This window comes from Poeciliopsis prolifica, unplaced genomic scaffold (assembly GCF_027474105.1).
Source record: "Poeciliopsis prolifica strain line A6 unplaced genomic scaffold, Auburn_PproV2 SCAFFOLD002, whole genome shotgun sequence".
Taxonomy (NCBI): Eukaryota; Metazoa; Chordata; class Actinopteri; order Cyprinodontiformes; family Poeciliidae; genus Poeciliopsis; species Poeciliopsis prolifica.
Window position 1 is genome coordinate 1,345,670 of NW_026562377.1, and position 25,055 is coordinate 1,370,724.

General features: G+C 44.8%; 2 protein-coding genes across 4 annotated transcripts; both read left to right on the plus strand.

Annotated features, from left to right (window-relative positions):
- The first annotated feature begins 244 nt into the window (after nucleotides 1-244).
- vcam1b (vascular cell adhesion molecule 1b) lies at nucleotides 245-13,265 on the plus strand. Of its 2 annotated transcripts, XM_055043881.1 has the most exons (10): nucleotides 249-769; nucleotides 3,737-4,039; nucleotides 4,114-4,404; nucleotides 4,505-4,756; nucleotides 4,978-5,244; nucleotides 5,399-5,674; nucleotides 7,699-8,001; nucleotides 9,379-9,651; nucleotides 11,202-11,462; nucleotides 11,540-13,265. In XM_055043881.1, exons 1-10 carry the CDS (start codon nucleotides 742-744, stop codon nucleotides 11,698-11,700), a joined length of 2,415 nt encoding a protein of 804 aa, XP_054899856.1. In that variant the 5' UTR covers nucleotides 249-741; the 3' UTR covers nucleotides 11,701-13,265. The 2 variants fall into 2 exon arrangements, with proteins under 2 accessions (XP_054899865.1, XP_054899856.1); XM_055043890.1 differs by lacking the exon at nucleotides 11,540-13,265 and having other exon boundaries at nucleotides 245-769; nucleotides 10,415-11,309.
- A 1,872-nt stretch (nucleotides 13,266-15,137) lies between these two features.
- slc30a7 (solute carrier family 30 member 7) lies at nucleotides 15,138-25,050 on the plus strand. Of its 2 annotated transcripts, XM_055043944.1 has the most exons (11): nucleotides 15,138-15,282; nucleotides 15,537-15,638; nucleotides 16,941-17,054; nucleotides 17,199-17,286; nucleotides 17,589-17,718; nucleotides 17,801-17,968; nucleotides 18,042-18,089; nucleotides 19,552-19,687; nucleotides 22,800-22,890; nucleotides 22,987-23,136; nucleotides 24,580-25,050. In XM_055043944.1, the coding sequence occupies exons 1-11, from the start codon at nucleotides 15,203-15,205 to the stop codon at nucleotides 24,625-24,627; spliced, it is 1,155 nt and encodes a 384-aa protein (XP_054899919.1). In that variant the 5' UTR covers nucleotides 15,138-15,202; the 3' UTR covers nucleotides 24,628-25,050. The 2 variants fall into 2 exon arrangements, with proteins under 2 accessions (XP_054899919.1, XP_054899925.1); XM_055043950.1 differs by lacking the exon at nucleotides 15,138-15,282 and having other exon boundaries at nucleotides 16,946-17,054.
- The last annotated feature ends 5 nt before the right edge of the window (nucleotides 25,051-25,055 follow it).

Here is a 25,055-nt window from a genome sequence, read left to right on the forward strand (position 1 = left end):
TTTGAATAAAATGACATTTAGTTTTGTATTTTCAGAATGATTAAAACAGTTCAATTGCAGATTAATGCATTTATTCCCAGTTAAATTTGATGTCTTTGCAATACAACAAAATGACCAAACAGCAACAAGTAATTAAAACACCTCATCTGAAAATGTTTAATTACTGATTAATTCACTGGATTGTCTCTTTTTGCCCTTTAAAATATTTAGTTTGATGTTTCATCTTTTGTCTCATTTAATCTTTTTTTTCCAATAAATTATCAGATCATTTAGATGTTTTGTTGCTTGGATGAGAAACAATCAGTTAATGTATTTTTTTACATATAAACTAACTGGTTTGGTATTTAAATGTTTTGTTGTGTAGATGAGAATCAGATTAAATTTGTGAAACTGAAGCTGCATTCAGGAACATAAACATTCAGAGTCCAGTCATAATGAAAGTGAAAGCCTGTTCTCCTTCTGGCCAGCAGAGGGCGCGGTGGCCTCCTGCATATAAATCTGTTCTCCTTTTGGCCAGCAGAGGGCGCGGTGGCCTCCTACTTATAAAGGCGGCCATCAGAAGGGGGCGTTTCTGCTTCATCTGGGCTGTGGGGGATTCATGTGTTGAGCTCATTTTCTGCTTCAGACTCAGAGTCAGGAGCACAAAGGAGACGCTGCTGCGCCATCCATCTGTCCATCCATCCGTTCATCCAACCATCCATCCATCCGTTCATCCAACCATCCATCCAACCATCCAGCAGGATGGACGGCTGCCTTCAGCTCCTCTCAGGTGAGATTCTGCTTCCTGTTTATGATCAGAAAACAGTTTTTTTCCCTTTCATTGAAGCGTCTCAGCTGCTCTGATTTCATTTGAATAATAAAAGCAAAGCGGGAGAATCTCTGATTAACATAAAAAAGGCTCCAAATGATTAAATTACTGCAAATATCAGTTTGTCTGAGACTTTGATCATCAGCCGATCAGCTGATAGGTTCACAATCAGCTGATTAATTCATCAAAATGTTGAAGATAATCTCTGATTTCTGTTAAATCAATCTAACTTAAGGCTGTTTTTATGATAATATTTAATAATCATGTTTTCTTCTCATTATTTGTCTGGTTTCTGAGCGTGAAAGCTGTGTTTTTCTGTCCGGATCCGGTTCGGTTCTGTTTGTTTTCAGTGTTTGTTTTCAGTGTTTGCTGCTGATTTAAGTTCAGCCGTTTGAAACTGGCTTGTTTGGCTTCAGGATTTAACTTGTGAAAACTGGGGAAATATTCAACTCCATCCAAGGTTTTAAATGACAAAAAACATCATTATTTCATTTATTCAGAGTAAAAACAGTCAAAACCAAAATGATCCTGTGTTCCTGTTTGCCACACATTGCTTCACACAAAGAAGTGATTTGGGTCTAAATGCTCACAGTAACTGCATTTTAAATTTATTGATATTTCTTGATGCTTTTATTGAACAAACAGTGGAGAAAATAGTAAAACTATCAATCCTCACAGTTTTGGGATTTTAAACATCATTAATTTGTATTTATGATCAAAACGACAACATTTCTTGTCATAAGAAATTTATCATAATTTGTTATCTTCATCCTGCTGCAGAAATGATTTTTTGTAGGTAAAGACGTTAAGTTGTTCATTTTAGCGCTGAAACTTTTCCCCCAATGCCTCCAGAACCAGAGCAATCACACTTCGGTTTTATCCCTCACTGCGTTCAGAGATTAAACATATAAACTTTAGAGGAAGTAAAGGATAAAAGGAGTCGTACTCTCAGCCATAAGTTGATATAGAAAAGAGAAAAGGAAGTTGAGTTGTTTTCTTTATTTCCCAGTAGAGAATCTGTCTGTTTGGCTGTTTGTTTTGTTCATCAGAGACAGAAACTGTTTCTGAAGGTTAAAGTCTGAACAGTTTGTGTCCAGGATGTGTGGGGTCTGCAGAAATGTTTTTAACACGAGAGCTGTGAAAGTCCTGCATGTGTTAAAAGGCCTGGCATGATTTATATCATGATGTCACTCAGAGCGCAGAAGGTTTTCATGCCTGGTTGTCCAGTTGGACTCGGTTCCACTGGATCCAAAACGTCTCTGTTTCCTGCGCTGCAGCATTTTCTGTTGCATTTGTTTTGCTTCTTTGTTTTGGAGTTTGAATCGTTAATATTTTTGCAAAAGCAACAACAGGCAGCACTTTCACACCTGTTGGGTTCGATTTATTCTTCTGGATATTCAAATCAATTCAGATCCAATTAAATGTGCTTCATTCATCTCAAAGGCATATGTCGTAACTCTTATCGTCAGCTTTGCTGTTGATTCTGTGGGAAGGAAGGATCTGCAGTAGCAGTCAGTCTCGCAGCCCATCTGAAGAGGCCTCTGACTGAAGATTGTTGCTATACGACAGCCTTGCGATCATCATGACATGCTAACAGCTAATGTTCCTCAGTGACCCATCCCGGATGACATCATCAGTCGTTAGCTTGCTCTGCTGATCCGTCTCCTTTGCTGTTGCAGCTTCTCTTGATCTTCCTCCTTCTCTCTCTCTTCGCGTTCGTTCAGGCTCCTTTTCAGCTCCTCTGGGTTTTGGGGTCATAGTTCAGGGATTATTTGAGCTTTTGAAATGCTAATCACCGGCCTCCTGTTGTAAAAAAACCCAAAAACACATTGTTTCCATGGTTACAAATCATAACAACTGTCCCAAAATAAAAAAAGAGTCAGAGCAAAAATCTCGTTGTAGCTGCTCAACATCCAGAACCAGACGGAATAAAGACTAGAAAAGGTTTTTATCCATTTATTCATAATGATTTTTTTATTTCTGTGTTTTTGCAGGATTAAAGATAAAAGTTATCAAAATAATTTTTCACAGATAAAATAAGACATTTTAATGTACTTTAAATGTACATTAAAATTTACAAACTGCTGCAGTTTTTACTCATCTGCTGATTTAAGAATCATCTGAATACTTTCTGTCTTATCGTTTTACTTTCATTTCTTCAGTTGAATTTTTGTGAAATCTGTTGTTCTGACCTTTTCTTCCTGGACCAAAATCCCTCTGGTTGTCTCGTGTTTCCGTTCATGTGGACAGGAGGAACACAGCCAGAGCACTAAGCTGCTGAGGCCACCTTTGGCATCATGATTATCCTTATTACTGTCAGGTTAAAGAGGCCCCTGCTGGCCCCCTGCTGCCCCCTGCTGGCCCCTCAGTCATCCACCATACTTCTGTTCTGCTTAATTTGTTTCAGTTTCTTTGGTTAAATCTGTGTGAAATCCCCCAAAATAAAACAGTTTGACCAACTAGGATCTTAGTTTCTCTGTCCCTTCAGGCTTTAAATCAGCGGTGTCCAAAGTGCGGCTCGAGGGCCTCTTCTGGCCCTTGGGCTGATGTGTTGCGGCCCGGTGGATACAGACGGAGATTTTTATATTTGTAATCAGTGTAAAATTATGTTATTATCTTTTGTACAACACAAAGTCTTTTATAATAAGTAGAACCAACTAAATCCATTTACTAAACTCTGCTGGAGCCGTTACCTAGCAAACCAGCATGTTTGGTGAGCTGGTTGTACTGCTGGAAGAACTGTACATCGACTGCTGGAAAAGAAATAATTTTGTTGTTGACTTACCATCCAGAAACTACTTGCTGTTGTACAGGAGGCTCCACTTCTGCTTTTCAAACTTGTACAGTTGTATAGTTGTCCGTCTGTTTTCAGTTTAAGAATGATATTGTGAAACTGTAATATTCCTGATTTGCTGTTTGGCTCTGCAGTCGTGCTGCTGATGTCATCGTGGTGCGTTCAGGGCCTCCGGGTCAGCCTGTCACCCAGGCGGCCTCTGCTCCGGCTCGGCTCCCACCAGCACATGGTCTGCCAGGTCCACGGCTGTCCCACAGAACCGAGCATTTCCTGGGCCACCGTCAACGACCGGCCTCTGGGGGCGTCCGTCAGCGCCAACAGAACCCACTCCACTCTGACCTTTGACCCCGTTAAGATGGAAGACGAAGGGCAGCTGGCGTGTAAGGCCAGGTGTGGAGATGATCGGGTGGAGAGCCGAGCCTCCGTCAGCGTTTACTGTGAGTCTCCGACCCGAGGCGAGTTCGGCCCGGCCGGGTAGCTGTTCCTGACGCGTCTCGTTCTCCGGTTCCAGCGTTCCCATCGGACCCCGAGATTGCCGGGCAGGACCGCCTCAGTGACCGCGTGGAGGCGACCCTCACCTGCCGGGTGCCCAGCCTGTTCCCGGCCGGGGACCTGAACCTCACCTGGGTCCGAGGAGACACGGTTCTGAAGAGCACCAGGGGCTCTGGGTCCAGCTCCATCCAGTTCCTGCCCCTCAGGGAGGATTCAGGAGAAAACATCACCTGCCGGGCGACGCTGGAGCTGCCGGGTCTGCCGCCGGGCCAGAGGACCAGAGAGACCACCGCCACCCTGAATGTCCGCTGTGAGTCAGAACTTTACTAAGCGGGTCAGAACCGTCCGAGCTCCACTCTGGGTGGAGAGTTGATCCTCTGAAATGAATTTCATCTCTTCCTCCTCTGCAGACGCTCCGGGCCTCATGAACATCTCCGACCCGGTGGCGCTGATGTCTGGCTCTCCGCTGACTCTCAGCTGTTCTGCTGAGGGAAACCCCGAGCCGACCATCACCTGGACGGCAGGCGGTCGCCGTCTGCCCGGAGGTCGCGGAGGTCAGCTCGTCCTATCGGCGGTGAAGCTTTCCGACGCCGGACGGTACGAGTGTGAAGCCAGAAACTCAGAAGGAAACCAAACTGCAGCTGTAAACGTCACAGTTTTAGGTAAGAGTTTCGTCTGCAGCCGCGTTGCAGCGTGATGTCATGCGTTGCCCCGAACTACTAAAGCGACATCATCAGGGGTCAGCTAGTCGGCGGTTCCACTGCAGGACGGCAAGAATCACCTTTTTGCCCTCCAGCAGGCGTCACATTTCCAGATGTGAACAATGACACGCTATAGTCTTCTTTTGTAGTCCTCATCGTCTTCTTCCTGTTTTCTCGCTTAGCTCCGCCCACTAGCACCTCCCTCTCAGTGGAGCCAGGTGAGGAGGTGGTGGAGGGCCAGCAGGTGAATTTCACCTGCAGCTCTGTGGGAGCTCCGCCTCCCAGCCTGGTTCTGAGGAGAAAAGGGGAGGAGCTTCTGAGGACTGACTCCACCCCCCTGCTCAGCTTCAGCCTTCCCTCCGCGTCACTGGAAGACTCCGCCCACTACGAGTGTGAAGCCTCCAACCAGTATGGCTCCCAGCAGGAGTCCAGGTCCATCACTGTGAGCGGTACGTCTCAGCTGACCGACCGGATCGTGATCCAGTAGGATCCCACTGGGTCCTGCTAGGTTCTGCTGGATCCTGCTGGGTCCCACTGGATCCTGCCGGGTCCCACTGGGTCTCGTTGGACCTGGACTCACTCTGTCCGTCCGTCTCTCCTCAGCTCACCCGCTGCAACTCTACTCCAGTCCTCAGGTGTCAGCGGAGCGCGGCTCGGCTCTGATCCTCACCTGCAACGCCTCTGGCTGCCTCCATCCGCCCACCTTCAGCTGGAGGAGGACGGACCGGAACCGGACCCTCCTCCAGAGGACGAAGCCGCAGGACGGCCAGTCCCACCTCCACCTGCTGAACCTTGACCTCCGGCACCAGGGAGGCTACAGCTGTGAGGCCGAGTGCGACTCGGTCACCAGGACCAGAGAAATCCACGTCCAGGTTTACTGTGAGTCCGACCCGCATGTTTCAGCCGCCCAGCTGATGAATGTAGAGGAAGTCCTACTTCACTGTTTGATGCACACTGGTAGAGCTGTCGCTAAAGCTAATAGCACAATCATAGACATTAGTTCTGCTGATGCTAAACTCGCTGTAGCAGCGCAGTATTCATTGGAAGCTAATGCTGATGCGTAAAGCTTAAACACTAGTTCAGATAAAGCATCAACAGTTAGCAGAAGCTAATGTTAAAGCACTAATTAGAAACACTAGTTCTGCTAATGCTAAGGCACTATGCTAACATAGTAGCTAATAGAAGCTAATGCTAAACCCAAACCTCATTCGGTCAAATTAAAGTTCAGTTTAGCTGGAAATCTTAAATCGAGTGAAGCTCAGTGCACCAATCAGTTTCAGAGTTAACTGAAGCGCTAAACATAAAATTAGCTTCACTATTGATGCATTAGCATCCACCCCTGGTCCACAGCCTGATGCTGCTACCGCCCTCACACATTGCTTCACACATTTCAACTTTTCCAGAGGTTTTATTTAGAGAAGCGCTCTGGGTTCGAATCCTAATCTCATGTATCACAAATAAAATCATTTGTTTCATTTGTGATAAAATAAATGAGTAAAAGCTTAACTTACTGTCATGTTCATGCTGATAGTTGGATATAAGCGTTACTGATTGGCAGTAATAAACTCCCCAGATGATGATGGTAATATTTGCAGGCGTCTGGGTATCAGCAGTGGGAGTTTGGCTTCCTGCCTGCTGAGGTTAAGAAGGAAACAGAACCGACTCATAAATCATAAATTTGTTGTTTTTCTCTGGAACAAACTGTTAAAAGCTGAGAGGAAATCATTCCAGCATCAATCTGCAGGATGAGTTTCATTCTGACACGCTGCTGCAGCTCAACCTGCCGGGACGCGTTCAGGCCGCCGCTCAAGGTCGAAGGTCGGAAAGTTTTACATTGTTGATTTAGTCCCAGAGAGAACAGCAGCGTTTCCTGACGCAGGCCGTTAACATCTCCTACTGTTGGCTTTTAAGACCCGGCAGAACCAAAGGGGAGATCCGGTTTCTGGAAACACAAGAGATTAAAGTTTCACTGGAAGCAGCTGGTTGTTCATATTAAAGCTGGAAACTGAAGGAGAGATGAACAGAAAGAGACCCAATGCAGCTGCTCAGGGTGAGAAAAGTTCATTTTCTGAACGGTTCTGACTGACGGGACGCGACCCGACAAACAGAACCAACCGGCCCACACACACTGCAACCTGTCAGCAAGACTCGGCTGAACGGCTCATCCGGCCGCGGGCTGGAATCCCCCGATGGTTTCCAGAAACACGGGAACAAAAACCAAAAGCAAAGGTTTCAGAAGTTTAGATTAAAAACAAAAAGGGGAAAAATAATCAGGAAGTCATTTAGTAGCAAAATGGCAACTAATTGTAATTAATTGATCATCAAAATAATTGTTGAGGACTTTACTAATCGATTAATTAACTTCTAAAAAAAAGGTCATTTAAAAAAAACACATTCAGAGAGAAAAAGCAAAACTTTACAGAAAAATATAAATAATTTGCATTTAGAATAAAAAAACTAATCTGTCAATATTTTCATCTAGTAATTCTGGCAAAGCGTTCATATCGAATGAGTAACGAATATTTAACAGAACATTTCAAAAATAACCAGCTTAAGGAGGATTATGGAGCCGTAATCTGACATAAACTACATGAGCAGGAAGAAAAAAATCACTTCATATCAGTTCAAAAAGCTGAGAAATAGATTCATAAGATAAAAACCGTTATAATTTCACTATGTTTAAACTCACAATACACTTCCAGTTAATTTGAGTTTTCCAGATTAAAATAAGGAATTTTATTGTTTTTCTGGCAATAAAATGTTTATGTTCTTATTATTAAATTGTTTATTTCTGTCTTTTAATGTTTTTCTAACATTGTATAAAAAGGTCAAAGGTCGATAGACTTGCAGATTAAATAAATGAGCAGCTGGATGTTGAGTTCCTCTTCCTGGTTTCTCTCCAGCGTTCCCATCTGACCCAGTTCTGGAGGATCCCGGTCCGGTCCAGCTGGGCCAGCAGGTCCAGCTGCGCTGTGATGTCACCGACATCTTCTCGGCCAATCAGCTGCGGTTCCGCTGGCTGTCGGGGAACCGGACCGTCATGGCGGAGACGCACAGGTTCTCCGGCTCCCTGCAGAACGTGTCGTCCGTCCTGCAGCTGAGGGCGGAGGAGGCGGCGCGGGTCGTGACCTGCAGCGTGGAGCTGCTGACGGCGGACCGAGGCGTCTGGAGGTCCAGAGGAACCAGCGTCCCGCTGCAGATCCACTGTGAGTCGTTTCAGGGAATCCAGGCTCAACCGATCAATCGATTCAAATACTTTAGTATTCGATTCATCGCTAACTGGAGAATACAAAGTTGTTTTGAAAAAAATTAATAATTAAGCTAAAACTGCAAAACGTAAAATCTTAAAGCTGCAGTTTGAGCTTTTAAAGAATATTTGTTTCCATATTTGTGAAGATGTCACCATATTCTGAAAAAACTGAACTCCAAACAGCCAATCAGAGCCAGGAGGCGGGGCTTAGTGCTGACATTCACCTCTCCTTGTGACTAGCCTAGCCTGTAGTGAATGCTAGGCTAGTTAGCTTTAGGCTAGTTAGCTTAGCCATCGATGATGGTGGATAAACAGTTTTCCTGGAACGGTGAGAGTTGCTTTTCCACCATTAGCAAATTATATATACAGAGACATGTCCCTCTGTCCCTCTCTCTCTGTCTCTCTCTGTGTGTGTCCCTCTGTCTCTCTCTCTGTCCCTCTCTCTGTCTCTGTCCCTCTCTCTCTCTGTGTCTCTCTGTCTCTCTCTCTCTGTGTCCCTCTGTCTCTCTCTGTCCCTCTCTCTGTCTCTGTCCCTCTCTCTCTCTGTGTCTCTCTCTCTGTCTCTCTCTCTCTCTCTCTGTCCCTCTCTCTCTCTGTCTCTCTCTCTCTCTGTGTCCCTCTGTCTCTCTCTCTCTCTGTGTCCCTCTGTCTCTCTCTCTCTCTCTCTGTCCCTCTCTCTCTCTGTGTCCCTCTGTCTCTCTCTCTCTCTGTCCCTCTCTCTGTCTCTGTCCCTCTCTCTCTCTGTCTCTCTCTCTCTCTGTCCCTCTCTCTCTCTCTCTCTCTCTCTCTGTGTCCCTCTGTCTCTCTCTCTCTCTCTCTCTCTCTCTCTCTGTCTCTCTCTCTCTGTGTCCCTCTGTCTCTCTCTCTGTCCCTCTCTCTCTCTGTCTCTGTGTCCCTCTGTCTCTCTCTCTCTGTCCCTCTCTCTGTCTCTGTCCCTCTCTCTCTCTGTGTCTCTCTCTCTCTGTGTCCCTCTGTCTCTCTCTCTGTGTGTCCCTCTGTCTCTCTCTCTGTCTCTCTCTCTCTGTGTCCCTCTGTCTCTCTCTCTGTGTGTCCCTCTGTCTCTCTCTCTCTGTCTCTCCATCAGTTGCTGCATTTTTACGGTGACATATTGATGGTGCTATAAAATGGCGCTATGTGATTGAAAACATAACTCTGCTGCTTTATATCTAAAAACTGAAATAAAATGCAGTTCTTTATAATGATCCTTTTCCTGAAGGAGACATTTGTCAAAACAATTTTACGTTGTTTTTTTAAGAGGTTTTCTAACGTTTGTAGCTCTAAGCGGATCTTATTTAACAACTGTCCCTTTAAGATGATCTTTTTTCTGACCCAGATCCTCCCAGGTCGACCGTTCTGTCCGTCTGTCCAGGTGAGGAGGTGCTGGAGGGCCAGCAGGTGACGCTGACCTGCCGCTCGGACGGAGCTCCGCCCCCCGCCGTGGTGCTGAGGCGGAATGGGGAGGAGCTTCTGAGGAGCGACGCCAACTCCTCTTCCTCGCTCTCCCTCCGCATCTCCTCCACCCTTCTGGAGGAGTCGGGCCTCTACCAGTGTGAAGCCTCCAACCAGTATGGCTCCCAGTTGGTCTCCAACTTCATCACTGTCAAAGGTCAGAATCCACATTCATGCTAACCTGCTAATAGCAGCTAATTAGCACTGAAACATTAAAACATTTAGAACATCTTAATAAAGCTACAGAGTTAGCAAAAGTCAACAAACTGAAACCGTGAAGGAAACTTCGGTCCAAAAGAATCACGTCAAACAGTCCAGGAAGGCCTGCAGGAACAACTTCACTCTGTTCAGGGCGCTATCCTCCCTGAAGCACGTTGGATGTTTACAGGATTTAGCACTTTAGCGTTAGCTTCTGCTAATTACCATGTAGCATTAGCAGAACTAATATTTATGATCTGTGCTTTCGGATTAGCGCAGCTAATTTTCCTCAGACTGCAGATCTCTGCAGACTTTCTCCCATCCAGTTCTCTGTTCTTCTGTTTCTTCTCCGTTCTGACGGTTTTGTTCAGGAAGTCGACCTCTGGCTTCTTTCCACAAAATGTTTGGACAGAAATAGATTCTGACTCCAGTCCTGAGTCACGAAACTCTTGAGCCGTCAGCCTGGCTGATCCTTCTGGTGTCAGTTTGATCTAAAGCCCCAGAGGAAAAGAAACGTCCAGAAACGTAAAACATCCAAACCGTGATGAGCAAAACAAATCCTGACCTCCTAAACTTTACATTAATGTCACTGACGTATTTTCTGCCTGTTTTTGTTTCTTTGTTTAAATGCAAAGGTTAAAGGTTGATGTGTTTTCACTGTGGATTGGACAGAAATATTTGCTCTTTTAAAATAAATAAACTGGAGATCATTTTCATTTCAGATGTTCTGAGGTTGTGATTCAGTAGAAATCCTGTCATAAAGATCTTCCAAGAAATGAGCAGAGACCAGCTGGACCCCAGGCTGATGACAGGTTGTCCGCTATCAGGTGATGATGTGCTGGTTTAAAGGTCAGCCGGCAGGTCAAGAGGCCTTGTCTGAAACGCTTTGACCTGCTGCTGACATTCTGGACCCGTCAGCAGAAACGCTGCTGGAAGACATTTCTGAGAAGCTCTTTGTCCAAAATGCTTCATGTTTGGACAAGGCGACCGGCGCTCCGCTTCCTGACTGTTTCGGTCAGAACCTCCTTAAAGTGTTGGGATTAGTCACAGCGCCGCCTCCGCTCTCGCTTCAGAGATTTATCACAGTTAATGTCAGCGCGCCGACAGACGGCCGGAGAGGATGAATCACCGCAGCAGCACAGATTTCATAACAGCTTCCTCACAGCAGGAGACTTTTAACATGTTAATGTTTCTCACATGCTGCAGAAAACTTTTCAATGTCAGTTTTCAGAAACAAACACCGACATGACACTCCTGGTTACCTGGCCACCCTCCTACCTGGTGGCCAGGTAACCAGGTGGGAAGGTGATTAACTACTTACCTGTGTCCGTATGTTGGACGTCTTCTCGTTGGCTTTGTCTCAGCTCAGTAAAAGGTTTGTGCTTTCTTTACGCTGAATGGTGAAACAGATCGCTGCATCATCAGCGTGTCGGTGAACAGAGGAAGCAGAAAGGAGACGGGCTGGGATTGGACCCTACACTGTAACACCTCCGTTCTGCTTTCGTTCAGCTCCCCCAAGGAACACTACCGTCCACATCTTTCCTTCTACGGAAGTCCAAGAGGGCCAAAATGTGACGGTGTGCTGCCAAAGCATCAGCTTCCCTCCACCGGCGGTGATCCTGAAGAAGCTGAGCAACGGGACGGAGCTGTTCTCCACCAGCGGCATCTTCCAGTTGGTCAACGTCACTTCCAGCGACTCGGGCTTGTACCAGGTCAACGTCAGCAACGACCTGGGCTCCGAGGTCAGAGTCTTCAGCATCAGAGTCAGAGGTCAGTAGAATTAGCAGCTCACCAAACGAAAGTCTTGGTCGCATTTCATTTGGTTTTTGATGTTGTTTCTCTTGTAGAGGTCAGAACGGGATTTCCTCCCGGTTTGAGCATCATCCTCGTCTCGGCCGCCGGCGTCGCCGCCGGGCTGACGGCCTCCGCTCTGATCCTCGACTACATGAGGAGATCCAGGAAGAAAGGCTTCTACCAGCTGCCGCAGTCCGCGCCGCCGTCAGCGTGAAGCCAGCAGTGAGCTAACAGACTCTAAAACTTGGCTGCTTCTCCTTCGGGACATCCTGATTCCTGGTGTCTGACAGCAGCAGGAATCAGGAGGCGGGGCTTTGATCCGACAGATGGCTGGCTGAAGATGTGAGGAGGCGATCTCTGACGCTTTTCTGATTTCCTGCATAACGCCGTCATGTGGCTGAAGCTAATCGCCCTTGGATTCAAGCTTTCTCCAGAGCTCCTGCTTTTCCCAGCATGCTTTGCTCCAGCGCTGGAGTTTCTGTTTTTAGTCACATTGAAATGTTTGGGATAATCAAAGTTAACATAGATAAGAAGAGAAAACTGTTTGGTAAGTTTATTTATTAAGGTCAACAGATCAGCCTGGATTTTTGTTAAAAAGTGTTTAACTCTGTAAAATCAAAAGTCATTTGAGTAAATATCATCTGTTAGCTAAGACGTTAGCTGTGCAGGCCTGGAAGCTCTAATCATTAGCCTAGTGCCTCTGATGCTAACGCGCTACACCAGCCTGGTGTTTAGAAGCTAAAGCTAAAGCTAACAGACCGGATGTGAAAGCCTGAAACGCGTCGCTGCCTTTTCTACCTCATCTTCCTTTGCACTTGTCACGAGCCCAGCGGTCACCATGGAAACGTAAATACTTGTTGCACATCTGGAAAGGCAGCTGTTGATGCTCCAGATCATGTTTCAGCTGTTTGGTACCGATGCAGCTCCTGGTTCTGCTGACTCAGCTCCTCTCCTTGTTTTTAATAGATATTTATTTCCTGTCTCTTCCTCTGACTCTCGATGCGACTTCATCCTCTGGCGTCTTGGGGTTCGTACTTCCTGGGAACTTCCTGGGATTTTCCCTCAGCTTTTACTTTTGCAGTTTTCTGGAAACGTGCAGATTGTTTCCTGCGGGTTGTTTCCTGCGGTTGCCGTGGTGCCGGGGGAAAACAGCTTTTTGCTCTGGTTATTATTTGATGACACAATAAAAACTTCATCTCTGGATGAGCAGCAGTGGTTGGGCAGCAGTGGTTCTGCAGCAGTGGTTCTGAGTGCAGCCTGGACCCGGGTTGGTTCGGATCCAGATGGTTTCAAAGGAGCCGTTTTGTCTCCGCCGCTGATTGCCATGGAAACTGGGCTGCGAGGCGGGAAGTGGACCGGGACCGGTTCGGCTCAGACAGACGCGCCGCGGCGGTCCGTTTCGTCACCGGACCGCTGACCCCTCCGGTCGTGTGATGCCGTCTGCATGGCAACCAGGCCGGGCGGCGAGAAAGGAGGAGGAGCTGCAGGAGAGGCTTCATGTTTCTGGACCGGAACCAGGACGCGCCGTGCGGTACCAGCAGAACTATAAACATGAGACATAAAACAATGAATTGAAAACATCAGTTTTTGTAATTTTCTGCAGACGCTTTGATCGCCTCGTTATTTGTGTTTTATCAGTTTCTACCTGTGATGTTTGGTTTGTTGATATAAATGTCTATAAATGAACTGCAAACATCTGCTTGAATCACTTTTTTACCCCGATTTAAATTTATTCCTGCTTCTGATCATCCAAACTAAAATTTTCTGTATTTTTCTGTCACAGAAACATTTGACAGAAAATGGAAAACACAGGAAATGCATCTGTTAAAAGAACAAAACGTTCCTCCACATTTCTGTGCGACCTTTAACCTTTTTCACAGTGCACTGTAAAACCTGCAGGTCTGGAACAAACTGCAAAAGAATAACATCATTTCCATGGTTCTGCTGGGCTTTCAGCCTCCAGCCAGAGCAACAGCTGATGATGTCATCAGGCCTCTGGATGCTCATCTGTTGTGATCTAAATAAAATTCACAATAGGAATAAAATCTTCCACTACAAAAATATTCAAAGTTTTTGTAAAATCAAAGCTAATATTTTCCCAGAAGCAGCTTTGACAACAAACGGCTGCAGGAAGAAGCATTTCATCTCATGAAATGTTTACAGGAGAAACTTCTCAAACTCTCCGGAAGCTTTTAAAATCCGACTTTCAAACTTAAGTTTCCCGAACAGACGCTTCTTTCGGATCTGCTGCAGCAAAACGTGTTGAACTCTGACTGACTTGTTGAACGACCCTGAAGGTCAAAGGTCAAAGATGCTCCATCCTGCAGAAATCTGCAGCTCTAAAGAGACAAAAAGCCTGATTAAAATCTGCAGGCAAAGATTCTTCAGGTCAGGGAAGCAAATGTCTCCGTCTTCACTGTGCAGCAGGAAATACCAGCAGGAGATTAAAACGATGAGACGCAGCAGAATGCCTCCGCACGCAGGGTCAAAGGTCGCAGCGACACGTCGGGGTAGCGAGCGCCACGCTGTGGAAAAACACCAGATGGAGCAAAAAGAAACATCCATTATGATGATTCTGCTGAATCTGCAGAAAGCAGCGCAGCAGAGTCGGAGAGAGTCTGCAGGCCAAGGTCAGAGGTCAACTACAGTTTTTATATAACTACGTGAATCTCAACTCAGCAGGTTTGTAATCTGAGCACAAACTTCAATAAAACTGGAATGTTTTTTACATTTTTAGGGAAAATTGAATGCAGCTGCTGCAGAAACTCAGATTAGATTGAAAACAAGCCGACGGTCTGTTGTTTTAATAAGAACATCTCACTAAATGAGTTCATACTAAAAACATATTAGTACATTTAAAATAAGACAAAACAAACAAGTAACTTTTCAGCAAGAAATATGATCTTTATCTATTTATAAATGATTCCTAAATACTGAGGAAATACTTCTGGTTGGAAGTGAAACAATCTGCCGATGGAACAAAACATTTTAACTTATGTTATGGAAAATGTCTCATTATTTCACTTATAACTTTCCATCAATATCAAGGAATTATTGACTTAAACTCCTGTCTTGAACTAAAATATTCACTTTAGAAACTATACCAAAAACACTTTGTAGGTGTTTGTGCTTTTGCAGTGGAAAAAGGTAGATAAAGCTAATAGAAATGCACCATCAGATCAGATGTGGATGGATGCTGAATAAAATGAGAATCTGCTCCATATTTCAGTTTCTCCCTGAAAACCCGCTGGATGACTCAGCAGCGCCATCTGCCGGTCTTCTCATTTAAACCCTAAGAAGATTTATTTACTTTAAATCAAATGTCAGACAATCCGAGCTTCCTGATTGGCTCGCACTTCTGTCTCCTGTAAAACCTGTAAAAGTCTCAGAAACTTTATAGATAATTATAATAATAGTTCACATTTTTTCTAAATTGGTGAGAAATTATGGTTGAGATGCTCCTTCTCAGTGGAAACAAATAAATACCGGACATTAAGGCAAAACAGTTATAATTATCCAAAAATAAAGCTTTTTTAAAACGCAGTGGCTGATCATAATGTTAGTCAACATGTTTCTCTCTTTGGCCCACTAGAAGATTTTAAAAGGGGGAAGGCTCAAGCGCTTTTATTGTGAAACCTGTCCTCGCCGGAAGTTGACAGTTAGCATCTCAGCCAGTTTACGTTCCCAGTGAGCCTGTGGAGCGTCCAGGTGTAAAAATGTTACCTTTATCTATCAAGGATGATGAGTACAAACCGGCCAAGTTCAACCTGCTGCTCAAACTGTCCGGGTGGTTCAGGTAAGATGAGCACTGCTAGCAGCTAGCCGCTAGCCGTGGCTGTTAGCCGCAGGCTAACCGGTTAGCCTGAGCAGATGTGTTCCTCTCGCAGCTCAATCTGCTTCAAACTTGTTTTTATTCAGCTGTCAGGCTGCAGGCTGGCCGCTTTTCACCGCAGTTTGCGTGTTTGTGTCTGACTGTGTGGAGTTTTGAATCCCTGCCTCCTCGGTGGGTTTATTTGTTGTGACTGCTTGTTTGTTTCTGTTGCTTTTCAGGTCGATTTTAGCCGATAAAACCTCCAGGAATCTCTTCTTCTTTCTCTGCCTCAACCTCTCCTTCGCCTTTGTGGAGTTAACCTACGGCATCTGGAGTAACAGGTAGGCTAAAGCCCGAGCAGCATCTCTGTGTGGTTCTGTTCTCTGGATGTGCCACGTAAGTGTTAGCTGTGTGTGTGTGTGTGTGTGTGTTAGCAGTGTGTGTGTGTCCGTCATCTTTAATCTGAGACGCTGCAGTGACTCAAACTGCGCATGACAGCAGAAACTCTCCGGTCATCAGCTGTTAAATATCTTTATCTAATATTCTTTTAAAGGAAACGTTCGTCTCTAACTTTTTCCTCCATCCTGTCTGTTTTAAATCAAGACAAATAAAAATTTACATTTGCAGCTAAAAGTTAAACGTTAAGATGTGTTTGTAAATTTCCTGTGTTGTGTGCAATCACTTCCTGTTGGAGCTGAGCAAGCTCTGCACTGGTGGCCACGTTATTCTGCAGCGCTTTATCAAACAATACAGGATAATAAAATAAGTCCTAATATGGGTGGAAATATAAATACTCCTAACTCCACAGACTGAACTAATGAAAGTTGTTTCTATGTGTTTGACCAAGATTGTGAAGCTTAAATGCAGAGTTATAAAATAAATATACATTTATTCACAAAAAAAGCTTAAATTCAGCTGAACTTCAACAATCCAGAGACATTTATAGTTTTAGAAACTTGAAGCGTCAGAGAAGTTAAAACAAAAACAAATGGACAGAAAAATTACTGAAGTATTAAAATACATGAACAAATTACACAGGATGAGGATCAAAGAAAACAACTGAAATATGCAAGTTATAAATTCATGATCAAATATAGTAACATGGCGTTGAACCCCTTCACTGGTGTTACCCAAATTAAATCAGCTGCTGTTCTTGAACAATTTGGAGTTCATGCAAAAGTTTGGCCTCTTTATGAAGAAGACAAGCTACAGTTTGTATTCATGCAGACAGAAATACTTTCACTGTAAGTTGTTTGTAGTTATTACATTTGTAACACAAAAAAAATGCAGGCATGTCAAGATGAGCTCAAGTCGCTCTCTGGATATTATTGGCTTGGGAAAAGCCATTCAATATCATTATTGGTCAAATGAGGAACCAATCAAAAGGCTCCAGGCTGCCCAATAAAAGCAGGCAGAGGATTCAGACAACCTGGATTTGTCCCATGAATGGGATGCTGAAAATGTAAGGGCTAAATATTTATGATCAAATGTAAAATAATGGCAAAAACAGTCGAATCAAATAGACAAACACCATAAAAAAGATTAAAAATAACTAAAACAATTAAACCCAAGAAAGCCTTAAAAAGCCAGAGTGAATTAATCTCCTCTTCCTCGTTTTCTTCCTCCTCTTCCTCCGGGTCCAGTTTAGGTCTCATCTCAGATTCCTTCCACATGTTCTTTGACTGCACCGCCCTGCTGGCCGGCCTGGCAGCCTCCGTCATCTCCAGGTGGAGGTCCAACGACAGCTTCTCCTACGGGTAAGCCCCGCCCCCTGGCCCCGCCCCATGTCACCAGGCCCCACCCCTGGCCCCGCCCCCTGTCCCCAGGCCCCGCCCCCTGTCCCTAGGCCCCGCCCCCTGTTCCTGCTCCAGTCTGATCACTCTGCGTTGTTTCACTCCCAGCTACGTCAGAGCCGAGGTTCTGGCCGGCTTCGTCAACGGACTCTTCCTCATCTTCACCGCCTTCTTCATCTTCTCAGAAGGAGTGGAGGTGAGTGTGATGACATCATCGCAGGTCGCACACATGACCTTTCAACCTTTTGGTTTCGCCGGTATCGCTCAGTCTGGTTCTGGACGCTGCGCAGCTGAAACAAGTTTTACTCTTAATGTTAAACTGTGGCAACAAGGAGTCGATTGTAGAGCTTTGTGCCTCTGATTAAACTCAAACAATGAGCTTCAACAGCAAAATCCCAAAACAGGAAATGAATCGATCTAATGTGGAACCAGTAGAGCAGAACAGCGCCACCCAGTGGAGACAGTCCAGCCTTCAGCTGCTTGTTGTCTGTCTGTCAGAGAGCCTTGGAGCCGCCAGACGTTCACCATGAGCGGCTGCTTCCTGTTTCTGTGGCCGGCCTGCTGGTCAACCTGGTCGGGATCTTCGTCTTCCAGCACGGAGGACACGGACACTCGCACGGGGACGGAGGTAGTCCCACCTGGAGACCAGGCAAACCCGCCGCCAAGCGAACGAGTCGTTTTCCGAAAATCCTAAACCTGTCGCTCCGCAGGTCACGGACACAGCCACTCTCTGTTCAACGGCAGCCTGAGCCACGGACACGGAGGACACGGAGGACACGGACACAGCCATGATGGACACGGACACAGCCATGACAAACACAGAGATCATGGACACAGTCACGGGGGACACGGACACGGAGGACACGAGGACTGTCACAGTGAGACAAACGTCCGACTCCGTCAGTCGAGACGTTTTCAGAGAATCTGAACTTGTTGCTTTTTGTTCCTCAGATGAGCTTCAGCGTCCAGGAGACGGATCCAGCAAGCAGATCCTGCAGGGTGAGCACACACACACACACACACACACACACACACACACACACACACACACACACACACACACACACACACACACACACACACACACACACACACACACACACACACACACACACCAGCAGAAGCCTGTTAATCAGCTCTGATTCAATCCAGATGTGGCAGAAGAGAAAAACCTGAACATGCAGGAGAAACTCTGGTCTAGATATTCACATATACATTCTAGATTGAATTTTCTATATCTAAATATGCAGTTGGTCGGATCTCAGGATGTGAACTGTCACACTCTTTGCCAGTTGGAGTTCCAGGTTCTGCAGAGAATCGTCGTGTTGTTGAGGATTTTCTGAGTTTTCAGTCGGTAGAGAAATCTGTGATCAGAACCGGAGACCGTATCCTGGTACACAACACGGCTTCACTCCGCTCGCCCCCTGCAGGCCGAAGTTTGACAAAAACCTTCATAACTTAGGAGGAAATTTGATCTCAAATTGCTTGGTTTTGCCTGCAGGTGGCGCTCTCACCTCACACCACATTGGTGTAGCTGCTGCCTTCACAGCTGGTTGGAACTGCAGAAGTTTAATGTTTGACCTGAATTTGTTTTAAAATCTGAACGGTTTGTTGATTTAAACCGAGAAGCTGCTCAGATTTCCTGTTTTCATCGATGAATAGAAAAACTTTCATTGTTCCTCAGCAGGGAAATTCAGAGCTGAACATATCCAGACCCATTCAGTTAAACTGAAGTTTATGGAAAAGTTCATTTCCTCAACAATAATTATGTAGATTAATTGGACAAAGGTTGACGTTTTAACACTTTTATTTCTCTTAATTATAATGGTTTTCTGCTAACATTTAAGACCAGCATATTCCATCTCAGCGTGAGTCCAACTGGACCTGCTATTAACACCTATTTTATTGATTTGTTCTGATGATTAATCGATTAAAATAATTACACTTTCTGCTAATTTTTCATTTGACCTCTAAAGCTGTTTATACAATATTAGAAATACATTGAAAGATGCAAAATAACACATTTAAATGATAAAAACAGATTTTACTGCTGAACTTCAATGAACAGAAACATCAGATGCATCTGCAGCTAAACAAATCTTCAGATGGGAAAACCCAGTTTACAGCTGATCTGTTGATTATTGTTTCATTTACAGATTTAATAATTGGAAAGCTAAAGGTGCTTTATTGAAGATTTAGTTTTACAGCTAAAATTCTCTTTCTGGGTCGGATGTATTTGTTGAACGCAAAATGTATTTATTTATTTTTTACACAATTTTGGCTCTGAATATGTTCCTACAAAAATGTTGCTCTATTCTCCAGTTAATGATTAATTGATTCAATAATCGATTCATCCAATTATTTATTCCAGCACTCGTTATAATGACGGTTATTAATCATGAATTGTGGGTAAAACCTGCGTTTTCGCTGCCGTTTGAGTTGATGACGGTTTGCGTCGCAGGCGTTCTCCTCCACATCATCGCCGACACCCTGGGAAGCATCGGCGTCATCATCTCCGCCCTCCTGATGCAGAAGTACGACCTGATGATCGCCGACCCCATCTGCTCCATGCTGATCGCCCTCCTCATCGGAGTCAGGTGAGCCGCAGGTGGGCGGAGCCTCAGCAGGGAGCCAATGAGTCTCTGAGAGTCCGCCGTGTCGGGCTGTGGTGAAGGGAAACAATGGAGTGAGGTCACTTCCTGTTCAGAGGGGAAGCTGCTGCTTTGGTTTCTTTTAATCGTTGAGCTGAAATTCCTGGAGGCTCAGAGGGAACCTGAGGAACCGCCGGCGTCCCGCAGGCGTCCCGCCGGCGTCCCGCAGGGTTCCTTCACTCTGGACTCTGAAAGCTGGAGAATAAAAACCTGATTTCTGAAGCTCCAGTTTCTGGATGAAAAACATCTGAATTTATCAAGTTTCACTCAGAAGCTTTTAGCCGAAGAAACGATTTACAAAACAATGTAATGTCCAACCATCAATCTGTTCCGTTGTCCTTTCGTCCAATTGTCCGTCCATAATTAGTCCAGTTGTCCTTCCTTCTGTTCAGTTTATGGTTTTTCCATATTTTCACCTGAGCTCTGAGTAAATCTAAAATTTATAGTAAACTTTTGCATTTATCCAGGAACTATGACTCAAATATCAGTGGAATACTTTTTTAATTAATCACGAATAAACATTGATTTTTTTGGTCACTTAAATAATCTGTGGATCTTCTGACTTTAATAACTCAGCAGGAATTTCTATCATTTCTGACAAACATCCAATAAACCTGAAACATGTTCCTGTTAAAAACAGTCAACTATCGACCTTAAATTCTCCAAAGATCCAGTTTATTGATCAGCAAAAGCCCTGCTGGGTGTAAAGTGATCAATAGATTCTGTTAAATGGCCACCGGGGCTTCGTTAGCATCCAGCACAACGACTTCGCTAAACTAAGACAAGATCTTTATCACATTCATCTCTGAGGACGGATCATTAATAATTCTCTAAAATACCTCAGTAGCTCAAACATCCTCACCTCCAAACAACCCATAATTGAAGAGCTGACTGATAGAACTGGATCTATTAAAGACGACCTATTATGCAAAATTCACTTTTGTGTTTTTGTACATCAGTTTGGATTTTTACTGCTTTTAAAAACAATCCAGGTGATTTTGAAAAAAAAACATTTTTTGGCAGTAAGTTTGTTTTTTCGTGTGGAAAATGAGCCGTTTTTAAAACCTTCTGATTGACTCACATTTGACATTTACTGCTATGTACGCTGTGCAATGGCTGCTGGAAAACATGTTTTGTTGACTTACCATCCAGAAACCACTTGCTGCATTCTGCCTGCTTGTGCTGGAGGCTCCACTTATGCTTTTCAACAATGTACAGTAGAATAATTGCACAACTATTTTCATGTGTTGGCGTGGCCAGCAGCAGCTGTTTGGATTTAAAGTCATAAGACGCCTTAAAAAGCTCGTCCTCAAAGCAGAACTGGGTAGACGTGTTTTGTGTAGGCCACAGATTTATGGGTCTGCAATATTATAATATGTCACGTTTTAACACAAAGCGGCTCGGAAAGCGAAAATTTTGAAGCTCTGGATCCAGTTGATCTCAGACTAAGATGATGAAAACAGGACTTAAACCACATTATGGTTTTTATTTTAAAAACTTTCTTTAGGATCCCTAAAAACTACCAAAGCTCTACCTCTGAAGGCGACGGATAGAAGAAGCCCAAACGAGTTTGCAGGAAACGTTGAACCGCCTCAACATTGTACATCTGTTTGTTGTGCTGCAGGTTGAAAGTGTTTTAAAACACCAGAAGAAGAGTTTACAGCCTGTATCTTCAATCTAAACTCTGCAGATGAAAACACATGCTGATGGGTTTCCTCTCAGGTTTCAGCTCTGCAGACTCATTCCTCAGACCTGAAAGCAGGAAAATCAATCCAAGCCCTGATGGCGGCCATGGAGGCTGGTTTCCACTAATGTAACGAACGCTCAGCCCGCGGTTAATGGCCGTCCTGGAGCTGTTCTGCCTCTCCTGACCAGCGGTCGGGTTTCTCCGAAGCTTCGACGATAAATCGAGGCGCTGTGATGCAGCCTGACGGCTGGAAGCGAGCGCAGCCGCATATTTCAGGCCTCGGCAGAGCGGAGCTGTGGTCAGCCCGGAGGCCTTCACCCGACCGCAGAGATCAGGTTTCCGCAGCTGGAAAGTCGGAGTCACCGAGGTGCTAAACGCCTGCAGATGTGGAGGGAGAGAGCCGGACCGAACTCCAGCTGAAAGTCCAGAGATTCTGTTTCGATCTGTTGTGATGTGCCCTGACCTCTGACCTCCGGCTGGTCAGAATGGGAATCATCACTAGTTAAATTCTTCAAATCGCTGATCTTCCCGCTTGTCGGTTTCAATAACGTCAAACCATATTTTACAAGCTCAGCATTTTGGTTTAGAAAATATCCGAGATGTCGTCGAAGCGAAGCACGAAGTGAACCACAAAGCGAAGGCGAAGCGCTCTGAAGCGCAGAGCTTCAACACCGTCAACATCCTCAAACGGTTTCCCTCAGTGTTCAGCTGGTTTGTGATTGTTGCTTAGGGCTCGGGGTGGGATGAGCTGCTACAGTCGGTTCCAGCACCGGGTGACATATTGCCATGACGACGTACCGGTCTGTGGTTTTTTTAGACAAACTCTAAAATGGCGTCGCGGCGGGAGGCACACAAATACGATTATAGTTCATAAAAATACGATACTACTTCCTGGTTATTGTATTGATATTAGAGCCCAACTTAATAAATAATTTCTATCTCATATCAACATTTAAGGTCTTGTTGAATAAATTAGAATATGTTTCTGACTCTTTTGTCAGATTAAAAGCAACATTTGAAAATATAATTTAAAGCAGAAATTACGGATATTTTTCTGACAGTTTTTGTTTTTTTATTGGTCTGATTCTGATCTTATTAGCTGCAAGAAAATATTATCCACTAATAGAAATAACATCTATACAACGGGTTAAACTTGAGAGATAAAGTTTAATAGATATTTTTTAATATTATATTGAACATGACTAGTTTTGCTTTCATCAACTGGTGGAAATGAATAACATCTGAGATGATGTTTCAAACATGGAGTTTTTAATGTAAGAGTTTATTTCCTAACTCAGAGAATCGATAAGTGATATTGATAATGGAATTGGTGAATTCTTATCGATTCCCATCCTGACCTCTGACCCTCAGTGTGGTGCCGCTGCTGAAGGAGTCCATCGGCATCCTGATGCAGAGAACGCCGCCGTCGCTCGACAACGCCCTGCCAGAGTGCTACCAGAGGGTTCGTACCTGACGATAAGCCCCGCCCACTCAAACCCACCTGTTCAGGCTTATTCCAGCTGATCCGGATTCTGAGCGTGTCCAACTCCTCGTCCAGGTGCAGCAGCTGCAGGGAGTCTACAACCTACAGGAGCCTCACTTCTGGACGTTGTGCACGGACGTTTACATCGGGACGTTGAAGCTGCTGGTGGCGCCGGACGCAGACACCCGCTGGATCCTCAGCCAGACGCACAACATCTTCACTCAGGTATCTGAGCACCTGGAGCAGCTGGAGAATTCCTTTAATCAGAACGAGTTCACTTAATTTACACACAGCAGATATTAATAACATCACCTCAACATGTTGTTCATTAAGGCCTTCTAAACTCCAATGCGCTGCGTTGCTGCGTTAGCTCTGTTAGCCCTGTTAGCTCTGCTAGCCCTGTTAGCTCTGCTAGTCCTGTTAGCTCTGCTAGTCCTGTTAGCTCAGTTAGTTCAGTTAACTCTTTTAGCTCTGCTAGCCCTGTTAGCTCTGTTAGCCCTGTTAGCTCTGCTAGTCCTGTTAGCTCGGTTAGTTCAGTTAACTCTGTTAGCCCTGTTAGTCCTGTTAGCTCTGCTAGTCCTGTTAGCTCGGTTAGTTCAGTTAACTCTGTTAGCCCTGTTAGCTCTGCTAGCCCTGTTAGCTCTGTTAGTCCTGTTAGCTCTGTTAGCCCTGTTAGCTCTGCTAGCCCTGTTAGCTCTGTTAGTCCTGTTAGCTCGGTTAGTTCAGTTAACTCTGTTAGTCCTGTTTTTTATTCCTGTTAGCTCGGTTAGTTCAGTTAGCGCTGTTAGCTCTGCTAGTTCTGTTAGCTCTGCTAGTTCTGTTAGTTCGGTTTGCTCAGTTAACTCTGTTTCCTAGCTGGCTCCTCTGCAGCTCAAGCTGAAAGTATAACCGCTTCTGGACGAGGGAAGCTAATTAGCTGCCCACCTTTATAATTGAAGATACTTTGTTTTTAAGGAGGGCATGAATGCTCCAAATGTCAGTTTACACATCTGCCTCTAAAGATATTAGTAGTAGAATATTATTTACTGTGATCAGGTGGTAAAAACTCGTCAGGAGATTTGAAACACAGCAGGATGAAAACCAGTAATTATTAAAAAAATACATGTTGGAATTAAATTTAACTGATTTTCATTTAGAAAAGCCCAGCTTGGAACTCGTTGGATTGTGGAGCAAAGGACTGTAGCATTTTTCTGTAGTTGGAACATGATGATAATAAAAGTAATGTTTGAACATTGGTTGAATAATAATCAACATACTGGGGTTGAGAAGTCTGTCATTCTCTAATTCATAACACGGTTCCAAGCTCCATTTGTTATTATGTCTATATTTTAAAATAGTAGCTGGTTCTTTGTTGTTTTTATCCATCTTCAAAGCCATTGTGACCCCAGATCTCTGGTTTACTCTTCAGCTAATCTCCGTGACAAAGTGAAGTTTTATCTGTTGGATATTTGCTACTCTCAGCCTCTCAGCAGAACCCCGCTAGCTAGAACCCCGCTCGCCCTGCTTTTCAGTCGTTAATACTTTATTTTTCAAAATGAAACCTACAAGACTTGATTTCTAAAATGAGCAACCAGCCTGAGTTAAGCTAGCATTGAAAGAACTTTGAACATGAACGATTCAGTTCAGAATGAACTTGGAACCAGTTCCTAACATTGGTTTCCTCTGCAGGTCGGCGTCAGACAGTTGTACGTTCAGATTGATGTGGCCGCCATGTAGAAGCTCCGCCTCCTCCGATCTTGGGACTAATCAGTCATCTGCTGCTGGGTGACCTTTGACCCCTTTGCAGAAGGGAGGAGCAGGGAGGGGACAAAGAACTGATGAACTCAAACGCCCCGCCCACGTTGCCGGTTTTATAAATTTGCTGGGTTTGGTGGGAGACTCGTCCGCCTCGCTCCTCCTGGCCTTCTCTTTGTTTGTAGCAAAGGATTCTGGGTAAGTGCCTTCATCAGAGACAATCTGAGCCCCTCCCACTATTGGTGGCATCACACCTGGTGCTGCTGATTGGCTCAGTGTAATGTCACCGGGTTTTTTCTGTTTCTTTTTTTTTACTGTGCCAAACCATGTGACCAAACCATGTGACCAAATTATGTGACCTGTTGGTGGGATTTTTTAACTGTAATAAATGAAATTCTCTGCTCAGTTAT